Source organism: Python bivittatus, unplaced genomic scaffold, assembly GCF_059951505.1.
Source record: "Python bivittatus isolate LINGU-HERP-01145 unplaced genomic scaffold, Pbiv_v1 ctg000400_np1212, whole genome shotgun sequence".
In the NCBI taxonomy this organism is placed as follows: Eukaryota; Metazoa; Chordata; class Lepidosauria; order Squamata; family Pythonidae; genus Python; species Python bivittatus.
Window position 1 is genome coordinate 7,201,325 of NW_028277073.1, and position 15,794 is coordinate 7,217,118.

Here is a 15,794-nt window from a genome sequence, read left to right on the forward strand (position 1 = left end):
GATCTTCAGAGAGAAATCTTAAATCTGATGTTTAAATTTTATGCCTAACAGTATCAATAATGGATTAAATCTTGCGGATTCACCTTCAAATAGAAACCCAGAAGGAAGAAAACTAGTTCAAATATACTAGATGTAAACTTTATTCCAATCTAATTTGGCTATAAGAAACTGGGAATCTTCATGGTTGGTTTAGCTGGTTTCAAAGTATGCTTAAGTAGCTCTTAAAACTAAATAAAGTACACTAAGAAGAATTTGATTACCTGTTGGTCTTAGGATCAATTCATTGCTCTTTGCCACACCAGGTTTGCCCTATTTGTGAGTATACCAATATTACTCCAGCTTATAAATGTTTCTAGTTTTTCTCTATAAAGTGTTAAAAGACAGGGATCTAATGGAGATTTACTGGGGGGGGGGGGGGAGAATAAATATCCAGATGGTTTGATGGATAACTTCTATTAACATATGGAAATGCTTCTTTCCCTGACAAATATAATTCATGATAATATAATTTCTTTAATAGCAACTAAAGCTGAGCTAGGATATACTTGATTATATTTTTCAAAAGGCAGAAGATTAATTTTAGACAGTTATAAGCTAAGTTGTATATGACAGCCCATTTTAATTAACCAAAACACCATTAAATTATAACTGTCATATATTCCTTGAAATCTGATTAGCGTATGCTCTTTTTGGTCCTACAAAAGAGAGATTATCATATCAAGTGCATATTAAATTTGACATATATATATATATATATATATATATATATAGCATTTAAGCTCATGGGGGCAAAATTTGGGACACATGTAAGATTTGAGATCAGGCTGGAAAACAAAAGCAAGAGTGTGTTATTATTCATCACTGCAGAATAGAAATATTTTGTATTGCAATATGATAGGTTTTATTTTTTAGCCCATTGCCCCAGAATCTACCAACCATTCATCTGGCTTTCTGGGATATTTCAGGAAATCTAAAAGCATCTGGACTCTCATGGGAGGGGAAACGAATGAGACCTTCTGGGGGCACAGATTATACCATCTGTGTAAGTAAGCTGTGTCCTGGTAATTAAAGCTAAAAAGATTAATATAGCAAATCTCTAAGCAAATGGAAAGTGAGTTAATCAAGATCTCTCTGCATTACAAGATACTAACCTCAAGTTTGAGAATATCATGCTGAAGTTTGCGCTGGAACTCCAAGAAGTGGGAGATGGTCAGTTTCCCCTTCAAATCAGCTCCAAAAAAGTATGTTGTCAATGCTGAATTGAAGCCAGTCTTCAAGGTATTCCCAGTAGTAGAACGGTCTCTGTGACGCATACCCATGCTAGTCTGGGAGCGAATGATGCTCTGAACCTACAATAGAAAAAGTTGAATACCCAGCTGTAACAAGGCAGATGGCAGCTTCATTATCTCCCCAAATGCCTGAAGCTACTGTTTATTTTAATGTGTACTTTAGCTGAGTTTTAAACCCTCGTATGGTGTAATAATAAATTTCTGAATTCTTAGAGGCTACTTTGTTCACTAGAGAGTAATCCAGATAGGTGGTTGAAATATGGAACAACCCTTATTTTAGGGTTTAGACTCACCTGGATGTAATTAGACTAGGTAATATAGTTGGTATTACCTAGCTCTTAAGCCAGGATAGAGAACCATTGGCCTTCCAGATACTGCTGCACTACAACTCCCACCAATCCCAACCAACAAAGAACTGCAACAGAGGACCAGAAAGACCACGTCTGTGCAAGTCTTCACAAATATGCAGTTCATAGTAGTCGTGTGCAAGTTCAGCTGGAAAGACCATATAGTCATGATTAAGGTGGACGGGGCTATGGATGTTGAGCTACCCCAATATTTCTCCAAATGGATCTCATTAAATGGCAAGGTATGAAACGGAGTTCTTGCTGTATTTGCTTGAATGTGAATTTTGACAGAACTTTACATGGAACTAGCAACCCCGATTGTATGATGACCTCTCTTTACACATATTGGGGGCAAGCCCACTGGAAACAAATCTGCCTCTTGTATTCTATTAGCATTTCAAAAATGTTCAGTATCTCCATTTCATAAGATCTGAAAATATTGTTTGGCTTATGGAGGAAAGAGTGGGTAAATCTTTTACAGCTCCTTTATTAAGGCATTGAGGTATCAGAGAGAGCTGCTTCAGGCCTGGGCCTCTCACTTGAGAATCCCACTCCCCAAATGTAAGAACTCTCAATACATCTGTCTTATAGTTGTGGGTCTATTCATAGTCAAAAAATGATCAACAGAAGTCACTCAAAGCTGACCCTTGCCAACTATGTAACCTTGTCAGGTTAAAAAAAAAAGGAAAGAGATGTGTAAGCTCATACTAGTCTACAATTTGCTTTGAAAAAAATAAGCAGTCTTGTAAAACAGTAATATTATAGAATGTCCTACTGGCCCAGAGCACTAGTTAATACTTCCCAAAGCAGATGTGTATTAGATTCATTGCCAGTTCAAGGCATATAGAACCCTTTGGCTGCAGCCCCCCGTGGACCCTGCTGCGCTGCCTCATTGTGGCAGGGAGGGGGGTGTTCCTGGGGGGGGATGAGCGTAGAATGCCAGAATGTATTCCCAGCAGGGTCATCCAAGTCATGAAGATCATCCCAGCTGCCCAGCAAAAGCAAAAGGCACCTATATCGTGCAGCAGCTATATAGGAAGATGCTGGAGACAGATGATTGCTTCAGTGACAATGGAAAAGCATCATTTCATACTGTGTGGGAGAAGGCAATTGTAAACGACTTCAGTATTTTACCAAGAAAACCACAATGTGCAAACTAACATGCAATGTCTTTAATTTCACACGCTAGCAAAAAAATGCTTAGGATCACCCAACGCAGATTAGAGCACTACATGGTTAAGAACAGTGTCAGATATTCAAGCTGGTTTTAGAAAAGGCTGAGGAACAAGAGATAATATGGCCAACGCACTCCATGTAATTCAGAAAGCCCAAGAATCCCCCGCCCCATCAGCATGTGCTTCATTGATTAGCCTTTGATTGTGTCAATCATATCAAGCTGTGGAATGTATTCAGTAAAATGGGAAGCACAGAACCTCTCATTGTCCTCACACTAAACCTGTATATAGGTCAGGAAGCCCACAGCCTAGATGGAACATGGAGAAACAGACTGGCTCTAGGATGGCACAGGAGTAAGACAAAGGTGTACAATCTCTCCTTATTTATTCAACCTATCCGTTGAATATATATTGAGGGAAGCTGGATTGGAAAACAATGAGTGTAGTTTTAAAATTGGAGGAAGAAACAATAACTTTGCTGATGACGCCTCTCTGGTAGCTGAAAATGCAAATGATCTGCAAGCTCTAGTGATGAAACTGAAGGAGCACAGTGAAAAAATGGGACTAAGTTTGAATATAAAGAAGATCAAATTAATGACAACGGGTGTCGCAAACTGTCTTAGAATCGGCAGAGAAGATACTGAGGTGGTGGTCAGCCTGTGCCTTTCAGAATCAACATTCAACAGAAAAGGAAGCAGCCGTCACAGACCAGCACTTGTTAGAGTAGCAATCAAAGCCTTGGAAAAGATATTTAGATGCTGGGATGCGTTTCTGTCTGAAATCAGAATCATGCGATTGTTTTCCCTCTACGGAAATAAAACCTGGACGCTGAAAGAAGCAGGATAAAAAGATGTTTTTGAACTTTGTTGTTGAAGACTCTTAACAAGAGCCAAGAAAACAAACAAACTGATCATAGAACAAATCAATCCAGAGTTCTCACTCAAGGTACAAATTATCAGGCTCAAACGATCATATTTTGAACACAGGATGCAAAGACCTAGCTCTCTGGAGAACTCTATAATGCTAGAAAAGGTAGAAGGAAAGAGAAAAAGAGGATGAGTAGTCAGATGGATGGACTAGATTACAGGAGTGATGGCTGAACTGTTGGAAGACCTGAAGGGCCAGGTTGGGGTCAGATTATCTTGGAGAAAATCTATATAGATGGTCACTAAGAATAGTTATGAACTTGATGGTACATAATCAATCATCAATCAAGACTACAGAAGCTACAATGGAGAAAGATAATGCAAAAAAAAAAAAAGCTGAATTAAGAGAGGAGAGAAAGTACTACAACTTTTACCATATTGCACACAGAGAAACAAACCATTTTCGCTGTATTTGACCATTTCTGAGGATACTCCAAAAGCAGCTTTGCTGCTAGATTATTGATTTCAGTGAGACAACAGAAGAAATGAAGAATGAGGTTATTTTCACACAATCAAAAAGATCAGAGTCATAACCTGGCAACTCTTTCTAACCCTGATAATAGCAGCATGATTACTGAGTCACTAAACAGAATTAGAAATGCAGGAAAATATCACAGCTGCTTTTCCATTGTGCATGTTAATTTAAATACAGATTCAAATTTTTTTAAAAAATGAGAAAGTAATCGAGTACTGACAAAGAGGACAAGGATACCTGAAAAACAGATATACTGCTGCTTAAATATTGGATTTGACTTACTTTAACTGCTTCAATTGTAAAATTATTTAAAATTGATTTATGATTTGACATTCAATTGTATGTTGTATTTTGTAAGCTGCCTTTGAAAGACTGCAATCTTGAAAGATAGCTAAGAAATGCATTTAATAACTTGATAAAACAAAGGAATATTTAGCATAAATCCCTAGAAGGAACAAAATTTCAAATCCTGCCGATATTCCTGGACAGGTTATTCATCATCCAATAGGGAACTGAATTCATGATGCTTCTTTTTATTATGTGATATTCAGATACAACTTAGAATCCAGAGAAATGAAAAGTTATTGCCCTAACATTTTTTAGTAATGGTTTTAATTGATGTTTTATGTATTTAATGTTTGTTGTGAGTCGCCCAGAGTTCCCCCATCAGGGGGAGATGGGTGGGTGAGAAATTTAATAAATAATAATAATAATAACAACAACAACATGGAAACTTCTCCACTGATACAATGACTGCAGTCTTTTCATCCCAGGAAAAGTGTTATTTTCCAAATTGCTCAGGGGCCTGCCAGTTTTTAACGTTCCAGTGCTGTGGAGTTAATTTTCAGGCACAGAATATCACCTTCTCCTACAAAATTAGATTTTATTTTGATAGGTAATATAGCTCAACCACCTCAATGGACGGACTGATATAGTAGGTACAGGAAAAAGCCATCATAAAAAAGCATATAGTTGCCTGCTTTCAGACGCAAACTATGCAATTCCCATTTTAAAATATTACATGCTTTTTAAAGGCACTGCTGAGTTTCCCCTTGTCCCTATTTGAAATGGATTATTAACCTTTGCCCAAACACCATTGATATTGGGAAGGAGCATTCTGGGGTTTTCAGAATTTTCTCATTTTCCTCCTCTTGTCAAGGTTCCATTTGTGGCAAGGGATTCTCAGTGTAGGAAAACGGAAAATAAAAACATGCAATGGTCACCAACCACAGAGAGTGAGAAAAGAAAGGCAAAAATTTTGTTATATAGGAAAAACATGGGAAAAGAGTGGGCTGGATTTTAAATAGAAGACGGTATAAATTCTGTACCAATTTCAAGGCCACTCAGCAACTCAACTGTTGGTAATGGCAATGGTTCCAGAATTATAATAAAAATGCAGTTCCTAGCTGTGTTGTCTGAGTCTCTTGGGAAGTTCAGCCTCCTGCGTGACTAACTTATGGAGTGTGACACCTCTGAGGTTAGAGAATATTCCAGCCTTAGAAGAGAGCATCGAATCTTGGAAGCACCTTGGAAAGAGACTTTTTCCAATGCTGGCACTGGCAAAAGGCAAAATCAAGCACTCCACGCTTGATCCAGAAAGGCATAGCAGAAAAGGCTATCCTTCTGCTAAAGTCAGAGGGCTCCTGACTTGTAGTCATGGCCAAACCAAAAACAAATCTAGATTTACAGCCTGCGTTATATAGTTGTTGAGGTGTTGGAGTAGGACTTGGGAGACCCAAGTACTTGTCCACTTTTAGCCCTGGAGGCTCACAGATCTCACAGGTTTGGGGGAAATCTTGAGGCAGAAGTGCCTTTGTCTGAACTCATGGAGGAAAGGTAGGATAGAAATCCAATGAATGGTACAAATAATAAAACCATGAGTTGAGTAAGGGAGGGAAACTATTGTCTTCCTTCACTTATGGACTGCCAGCTGGAGCCTGACAGGGCTTAAGACATATCGGAGGCTGTAATGGCAGAGCTCATCAAACATTAGGTAAAACAGCTCTACCTGCAAAATTAAGATCCTAAGCTTGAACAAAAATATACACACTGAGGATCATGCTATTCACTTAGGTTGCTATAAACTATATATACAATGCTGTCTGAATCTTTAAGAAAATTCATTCAAAATTTATCAAAGATGAACTTCAGAATTTGAACACCTTTAATAAGACATATTAATTATTCTACAGATAGTATTACGGTTAGGTTGATCCAAATGTAAAATGATACAAATGCAGATTCTCATGGTTCAAAAGAGTTTTTGAGAAGTTTTGCAAGTCAGGCTTTCAAATAAGACATCTGGATTATTTATACCATACCACCAGAGAAATAAAGGCTCAGAAAAATGTGAATTGTACACTGGCTGTAGCAATCTATGAGAGTCAGGACCCTCAGTTGCTTTGTACAGTTTTAAACAGGCTACAATGAACAACAAAAAGAGTTGTTATTTTGGTGTAATATACTGATGTTCAAGTATCGGTTACTTGATAATATACTTGATAATTGATAATAATACTTGATAACTGATACATACTGCTCTTCAAGTATCTATTAAAACTTCTTTGTTTTGTGCTTACATATGATTCTCACAGAACCTTCATTTGGTGGCAGGATGGCATGTTAATACTCTTTAGTCACCAGGAATCAAGCTCAATTGTAGAGCTTTGCTTTAATCTGTTTTTAAAACTCTTCGTTTATGGGCTTCAGATGGCCTCCACAGAGCTCTCACTTTGCGGCAGAACTAACAACATAATTATGTTTAGCTTTTTTTAAAAAAAAAAGGGAAAGAAGCAAAAAACAAGATTAAATTAATGTAGCTTGAATTTTAGAGACTAAATTCAGCTTCTTAAAATATTTCCAACTGGTTAGTTTCTCAAAATAAACAAAAGCCCACTGGATTACAAAACTGTATAAATAATAATTAAATATGGTACGGTTTCATGTCAGTATAACTTCATGGTAATTGAGACAAATGGTAAACAGCACATTTATTTCTCCTTCTTTGAATCTATTCCCTCTGGTAGTATTTTTTTTTCTTGTTGTGCAGTCAGTTTAACTTCCTATTTTTCTGAAAAAGCTTTTATGTTTCTCTCCCTTTGTAGCTTTACCCCTGGGGGCTCTTCCTCATTCACTATTAAGTTTATTATTTGGAGTTTGAAAGCGTTAAGTCATTTTGCAATAGAAGAGCAGTTTATGGAAACCTTAAAGTTTGTGAGCTGCATAATTATACTAGAAAAGTACATATGCATTTTTGTTAGGAATATATCATATTACTCAAGCGGTGCAATCTTTGCTAGATATTGTATTGGTAGTTGAAAAATCATTCCCTCTAGTAGCAAACACAGATATGTTTTGACAGTACTGAACCTCCCAGAACACAGCACTGAGAAACAAGAGGACATTAGTTGTCCGCTTGGAGCTGTGTGTGCCTTTTAGAAAGGCCAAAGGGGCAACACCTTCAAAAAAATCCATACTATGACAACCCAATGACAATTTAGCAAGCTCACTAACAACGGTTAGGTGGAAAAGAAAGAGAAGATGAAGGGTAGGGAGGAGAAAGATAAAGAAATGGGATGGCTAGCCAGTAGGGCCAGAAGTAGCCCAACACACTTGAAAGGCATCAAGTATAGGAAGACTGCTTTACATAGAGACAAAACCACATAGACATGCTCTCATGGATTATGTATGCACTCTTAAGAGCATAGAATTGCACAAATTCATCTTCTTACAAGATACGGCTCCAGGGAAAAAAGAAAAAAAAAACTTGCCTGTTCAAATTCTTCCATATCCACTTCTCCATCACCATTTAGATCAAACATCTTGAAAGCAATTTCAAAGTTTCTCTGAGGAGCTAGAAGGAAAATAGTATATTATAGACATTACATTATGAAGTAATAAGAAAGCAGCAAAAATGATTTAAGAGTGGTGTTAGTGCTTAACTTTTTAAAAAGGTGTACTTGTTTTCCCAAGTATATTTCTTGGAGTGGATTTTTTTTCTTGTTATTGTTTCTACAGCTTTGTTAATATGTATATCTTAATAGTCCTCTTTAGTAATTTTCTTGTAAAAATATACTACCCCTCTTGGAATTAGGAGCTCAGCAGGCCTATTTTTCTCCAGTATGTTCATATTACATTTCATAACTTTATTTATGGATCCCGGTACAAAACATCCAATGTAATTTCTGTCCTTTCCAGGAAATAGGATAGAGGAAGCTTAAGGAGAAATGGAGGATCTTATGCTGCTAAATTAAAAGTCCCAAATCTAAGCATGAATTTAACTGTCAGATAGATGAAAGGAAAGCACGCCGATCAATTTGTGTGAAGAATTTGGTGGAAAAAGTGGGACAATGAAAGGTTTTAATTAACCCATTTGCAATGTAATCCCAACAAGATTCTGTGTGGAAAAACAGACAAATGACAACTTCTGTACTGTTTACCTGAAATCAAATCCTATTGTTTTCATCTGGAGTTACGTCCTATTAAATATTGCAGCCTTAGATAACTAAAAAGATACAGGAAGATGAAGGACAGAGTATACGAGCTTCTAAAAATACATTGGTAGACCACACACCCTAACCTATTCATCCTGAGATCTTTAGACTAGGAAAATTAATAGGTCTTTCTTCCTCTTCCCTATTGTTCCAAACATTCAGAAGAATATTAACTAAAGTCTAGTTGCTGCAATGGTTACCGTACCAAAGAAATATCTTTGTAATATCCATATTACAGCTCTTTTTGCCAGAGAATATTGAAAAATGTTGATCATTTTTTGACTATGAATAGACCCACAACTATAAGACAAATGTATTGAGAGTTCTTACATTTGGGGAGTGGGATTCTCAAGTGAGAGGCCCAGGCCTGAAGCAGCTCTCTCTGATGCCTCAATGCCTTAATAAAGGAGCTGTAAAAGATTTACCCACTCTTTCCTCCATAAGCCAAACAATATTTTCAGATCTTATGAAATGGAGATACTGAACATTTTTGAAATGCTAATAGAATACAAGAGGCAGATTTGTTTCCAGTGGCCTTGCCCCCAATATGTGTTCCCTCTCCTTTCCTTCCACAGTTGAACCCTACTGAGTGGCAAGCTTTACAACAGAGTTCCTCCCATTTCTTGAGATGTAAAGAATGCCTAATATTCTGTTTGCCACTTAATTTTGAACAGAAGCTATTACTTGCATTTCCATTGACTCTCATATACTGTTGCCTCTCATATACTGTTGCCCACTGAGTCTTTGGTTTAGAGTCAAATGAACTCAGCCAATAGTTCCAATGTTTATTTGCATCTACACTAGGAGTTTTAATATGGGGATTTCATTTGAGTGAAGTGTTATTTTGTCTACCCATTCCATGTAGGTGGTGAGCCTGGTTTGCCTCCAGCACATTCGACAATGCACACCAAGAATTTCTAGGAGAGGATCCACAAAAATATCCCACCATTTCCTCAAGTTAATTAGACATCATCCACCTTCAGGAACAGAGTAGAATGGCAAAGTACAACTTACAGTAAGGACAATAATGCCCTAAATAGTCTGTCCATCTTTTGAGTTTTTTCTTTCATTTCCAGTTTTAAGTGACTGTACTTCCAGTCCCCCATGTCTCATTAATATTGTACATGAAACATGAACACAGGAAAAGAATAGGTTCAATACATTTCCCACATCGATAAAAAGAGGACAATCTTGAGCTCATTTGCCTCTAAACTTTGATGCTTCCATTACAGCAAGCTCTTCATATTCTCTACATGTGAGAACTGCCTAGGGCACAGCCCCTGAGCCTCATAACATTTTCCAGCATTCATTGAAAAGAAACCTAAGTGGGATTTGAGCAAATTTATACTATTCTGAAATAAGAACTAAATTAAGAATGCTATCTTCCTTCCAAATGTCTTAACATTCTCATCTTGTGCTAGAGAACAGGAATATTAGGCCTCTTAAACCCTAACGGAATTTCAATGAACTGAGATGTTTTCCTTAAATATCCCTCATTATATTATTAATCATACTACTTTCTCTCTTTTTCTCTCCTCCCCAATTAATACATTGTATATAAAATTAATCACTATAACTATTCTGCATAATACACTTTTTTTGCAATTCTTTCTTATTGGAAAGGAACAGGAAATATATCTCCCTGTGGGAAAATGCATTTTCAGACGCTGTTAGAATTCAAAGATGCTAAATGCAGTAGAATATTCATTCATATGCAGTAGAAGTAAGCACAGACAGACAAGGTATAAGAGATATATGGCTTTCTCCAAAATATTTAATACTAGCTCCATTTCTAGTATCCTATTACTAGATAATTGTCATAGCTTCCATAGAGTATCCTAGGAAATATAGCTTGAGATAGCGCAGAGAACTCTCAAAGGATTTTCCCTGCCAAACACAGACAATATATTTTTCTTACAGAACTGCTGTTCTCAGAGCTTCTAGGGCAATTAAACTAAGATACATTTGAGATGTGGAAATGTCCAGAAAGAGATGCATTACTATTTGCTTTAAACCCCAAAGCCCCTTATATACTTTTCAGGTTTGTATGCAGCACATCAACAAGGTTGTGATTTTACATTCCTCATTTTATATAGGTAAAGTTAGGAACTTGATATGTCTCGTGAGGCCCCTGATGGATCTTACGGACTGCCCTAGGCCTTGCATCCATTATTGTTTCCTCCCAGATGGCACTTCTTGGAATTGCCACCATTCTGGAAGGACCAGAGCTGTCCCTTTCCATTTTGCTGGGTGCAGTTGCCAAACCGCCATGCCTGGAATCAATGAGCACCACATTTTGGAGAGGTTCAAAACATAATGTGATCACAATACAAAGGAGCTGGATGGCTCTGTGCAATACGTGAGTGCAGCTGACACCCCCGATTGGGTAAATGAGCACTGTTAGGGAAATGTGGCTGCTTGTGGTCGCTAGTGGCAATGTTTGCATTCGATGGGGGCTGTATGGTGTGGGCAAAGCTGAGCAAGGCATGAAGGTAAACATGGAGATGGTATCAGGAGGTGTTCAACCAGTAGCTCCTGGCAATTTTACAGCATTTTGGTAAAAACCACAATCTAAACTTCCATTAAAATCTGAGGGAGTAAATATCCTGATCACTGTAGGCAGAAAGACTTGAATGTTTCCGTAATAAAAGAAAAAAACAGTTTAAATCAAATACAGTTAATGTGGTACTAGGGGAAAGTATACTATGCGTCCCAAAGGGAGTTAAGAATATAGAAGGACATCTTGTACAACCTCCGAAAAATAACAGATTCCAGCTCTGTCTCTTGTTAGAGTTTTCCAGCATTAAAATATTTATTCATGCAATAACAGTACTCCTTCCACAGAAGAGAAAACTGCACTGTGTTCTAAATGTGCAACAAGCAGGAAAGAGCAGGATATCCAGGATAAGTAATCAGTGAAGGCAGTTTAAATTTAAAGCAGCTACAAATATATGTTTGCAGTTGGCCAGTTTGGTGTAGTGGTTAAGGCTCCAGGCTAGAAACCGGGAGATGGTGAGATCTAGTCCTGCTTTAGGCATGAAAGCTGGCTGGGTGACTTTGGGCCAGTCACTCTCTCTCACCCCCCGAGGTCAGGCTCGGGTGACAAGCCAGTCAGTCAATTCCTGTTGCAACCAATGGATCAACATTCAATTGATCCAAAAAAAGTGGATCCTGCACCTGCGGGAAAAACACTAGGAAAAAAAAATACATACACACTGTCTCTCAGACAAACATATCTAGGAGGCGCAAGGATGCTTTTCGTATCATGACTCTACAACCATAAGCTATGAAGTATCTTGCTTGAACAATATTGCTGCATTCTGTTATAGCAGAGCTAAGCTAACGCTTGAAGGACTACATTCAATTTTCAGTGAGAATTCATTGCAATGAAGATTTATCCCTGTCTCCATAACATGAAGATTAGATAAATAAATATGGAAAATGCTCTTGCCAAGTATCTCTAGAAGGTCACATATAAAAATTTATGTAGCTGAAAATTGAGTGAAATCTTGACTACCAATATTACTGGGTAGCTGACATGTATTTCCTACTGCAATAGCTAAGTGCATCTTCATCTGTAGTCTGATCATATCCCAGGCACGTAGCTGAAGAAAAGAAACTGAGATCATGTACATCTGTAAATGCTATCTTTTCCAACATAGTATTTACAAATTTAATCTACCGAGGTTAAGCCTACCTCAAAGACACATGGGATACAGTGCAAGTGCTTATTTGGCTGGAAGTGGAACAGCAGGAAACTCTTGAATGTTTCAAGGAAAAACAAAGAAGGAACCCAAATCCTTTACTGCTCCTGATGTTTGCAGTGAGGAGGGAGACATTTTTCTCTTGATTTGAAGTTAATGAGATGAAATGCAATGATTCCTAAGTAATATACAAATTCTATTGAGAAGTGTGGCTTCTCAATGGACTGACTACCATAGAAATGGACTGACTACCATATCCTTAGTCTGCATCAAGAAGGCAATTCCCCAAGGGAGCTCTGGGAGATCTACTTTCATAGCATGAAAGATGTCCAGAGGAGAAGAAGTACATGGGAGAAAAAGGAAATATCATGCAACAATGGAAAGAAGAGATCTTTAGTGGAAAGTTTCATGGATGGAAAAGAATGAAATATACCATAGTGGGTATTGCAATTTCCCCAACTCTGACATATTCAGTATTCACGGCCAGCATGGTCTTTTTGGAGTAGTGAAAAGATTGAGACTTTTTATGACCTCTGTAGTAGCAATGTCAAAGGTACAATGATGTCCTCATGCCAGTAACAAAAAGAGGCGATGAGGAAAGGTGGCTAGGTAGTATTACTGCGGCCTTAACCATCCCCTAAGAAGAACTGAAATTATTACGAGAGGCAGAGGTTAAAGCCTTAAACTCTTGGCCAGGGGTGGAAGGAGATTTAATGTCTACAAGACTGAAAGGACCCATTTTGTTTCTTTATACCACCACCCCAGCCTCCCAAAAGGACAGAAATATTATTCCTGACTACTCCAGTGATAATATGACATCCCTGATGGCACTCCTCTGCTTTGCAGAGATAAAAATATTTCTTAAAAAATAATTTCTGCAGCCTTAGTTGCTACTTCTGATTTAGTACAGTCTTCCTCAACTTGATATCATACTGCTTGGGATAATGGAGGTTGTATTTTCATGCATCTGAAGGGTGTCAGGTATCTTAGCGATTGTAACTGGTAACTGGCCACACCTTAACAGGGGCTTTGAATATCTTCTGATTCATATTATCATGCAAAAGGTAATTGTGAAGATTACTATTTTATGAATGAAATGGCAAATCTCATAATTTACACCAGGCTAAGTAGGAAGAAAAGACTACCAGACGCAATCAGGTTCTACCTAAAAGAATGTCTGAACTTTCTTTTTTAACTTCTTAATCATTATCACCCAGTTAAGGTTTGAAAAACTGATGTCTTCCAGCCAATGATTTAGCATCATCCCTGCACAGTAATTATTTGATGTTCAACTAATGCAATTTATTGCGGATTATGTGTTCTTCAAAGTGGCATTAGTTTTGGTAAAAAGGAAGTATATTAGAAATCTACAAAATAGTTCAATTTTATTTAGATATATTTAATTGTGTGTGTGTGTATTCCTTTCCATATCCAGGACAGTTTATAGTAATTTGAAATAATTATATTCAAATCATAATAAAAATAGATTAATGTGCATATAGATTCTAGATTTTATTCAATTTTTACTAAAACTGAAAGTAGAGATTAATGACGGGTGAAAGTCTATGCATGAGTACTTAGAAATATATCCCACCACTTTCAAGAATGATTTAATAGTATGTTTAGGACATAACCTAGTAGAACTGAAGTAGGAGCATTTCAACAGCATATTAACCCCAATAAGAAAAAAAATCATCGGGGGGCGGAGCTGGCGTCGCGGCGATACGGCGGGCGATCCTGGGCTCCCAGGATGGCAGCCGATATCTCCTCCCCTGGACGGTCCCGATGGACCTAAGCCGTCCCGTAGAGATGGCGATCGCAAAGGGCACGTCCCGCGGATCTCAGGGACGCCGCAAGTCCCAGATTGATCCGGGGAGAAGCTCTTGAAGCCGGCGGAGGAGAGCCAGCCAAAATGGCTGCGAAAGCCGGGGCAGCTCCAAAGGAAGAAGGAAGAGAAGGGTGTCAACTGGGTGAGATGGACTTTTACTATTTAACTATTCTTAGAGAACACCTTAAGTAACTTAAAGAGATTTTTAAAAGTGAAGAAAAGTGGATTAAGCGGCGAGATCGAGCCTTATAAAAAAAGGGGGGAAATTTTTTTTTCTTTTCAACTTTCCCTTTTTAGTGGAATTGGCAAGATGTTTTTTTCTTAAAAAAATATATTTTTAACTGGATTGGCTTTTTCTTTTTAATACTCAATAACTCTTTATCTTAAGCCTTTTTTTTTGACTAAGATTTCTTTATTGTTGTAAGAAATTTATACTTTTTGATTTTGAAATGGGGAAAGTGGAGTTAAGAGAAAGTAAATGAAAGAAAGTTACACTACCATCTAGAGGCTCAACATAGTGCTTTTTTTCTTCTATTGTGACACATGCTCAAGGACCCTGTGCTTTCTAAAAAGATAGTGGGATGTGCATGTTTATACAGGTGCCATCCGTAACTATAAACAAGAAAGTGGAGTTGAAAGCGATTTTGAAAATATCAAGATGGAAAGTTTGAGCTAGTCACAAGAGCCCTGATTAGTGGCAGTAGCTCTTCTTTCTGCTAGAAGCTCTGCTTTGCTCTCCATTCCCCCCTCAGTTGGATTTTTTTTAAAGAGACTTAGTCTTTTCCCTCCTCTTCTTTTTTTTTTTTCTCTTCTTGTTTTTTTTATTTTTATTTTTTATTTTTGGCAAGAACAAAGATAAAGAATCCTTTGACTCAATGAAGGTTTATTAAGATAATAAACTATACGAGAAACACAATGCAGAAAAAGATCTTTAAACTATTGAGGATGACTATAAAAAACTGGAAGAAGAGCTGCAGAAATTCCCGCAAAAAAAAAAAAAAGAAAAAAGATACTAAAGCTAAAATGGACTTAATTAAACATAAAACGGGATCAATGGAAAAGGAAGAAATAGTACAAGAAATCAGAAACATTAAACAGAATTATTGTGAGGCTTATAAACTGAGAATTAAAAGGGTTAATCAACTGATAAATGAAGAGGGACAGACTTGTTCTTGGCACTGAGGGTGAGAAAAAGATTATACAAGATTATAATGGAAAATCGTACTAAAAGAATGCACAAAAAGAAGAAGTAAAACAATATTGAAAGAAACTACTTCAGATGTTTAAAGAAAAACGAGGGGAATACAACAATGATGGAACTGACAGAAGCTTCAAAAAGCAGAATGTTTGAAAGGACATTTATTATTGCTTTCTCTTATCTAATAATATAGAAAAAGGAATAAACAGCTAGATATTTTGGGATATTGAATGAAAAGGGTGAACTCAAAATTATGCAAGCGCTGGAATAAAGTATAAATCTGAGATATATAGTTAAAAATTGTATTTGATTCTAAATGTTTTAAGAGATTAGACATTTACATATGGTTGAATATAGTA

General features: G+C 37.2%; 1 protein-coding gene across 1 annotated transcript in view; it reads right to left on the reverse strand.

Annotated features, from left to right (window-relative positions):
• The window catches only part of MICU1 (mitochondrial calcium uptake 1), a 134,228-nt gene that overhangs the window by 39,442 nt on the left and 78,992 nt on the right, over window positions 1-15,794 (reverse strand). The window contains exons 7-8 of the mRNA XM_088144382.1: window positions 7,983-8,065; window positions 1,152-1,349 (exon numbers count right to left, since the gene is read on the reverse strand). Of these exons, the coding sequence (XP_088000508.1) occupies window positions 1,152-1,349; window positions 7,983-8,065 (281 nt within the window). The remainder of the gene's footprint in view (window positions 1-1,151; window positions 1,350-7,982; window positions 8,066-15,794) is intronic.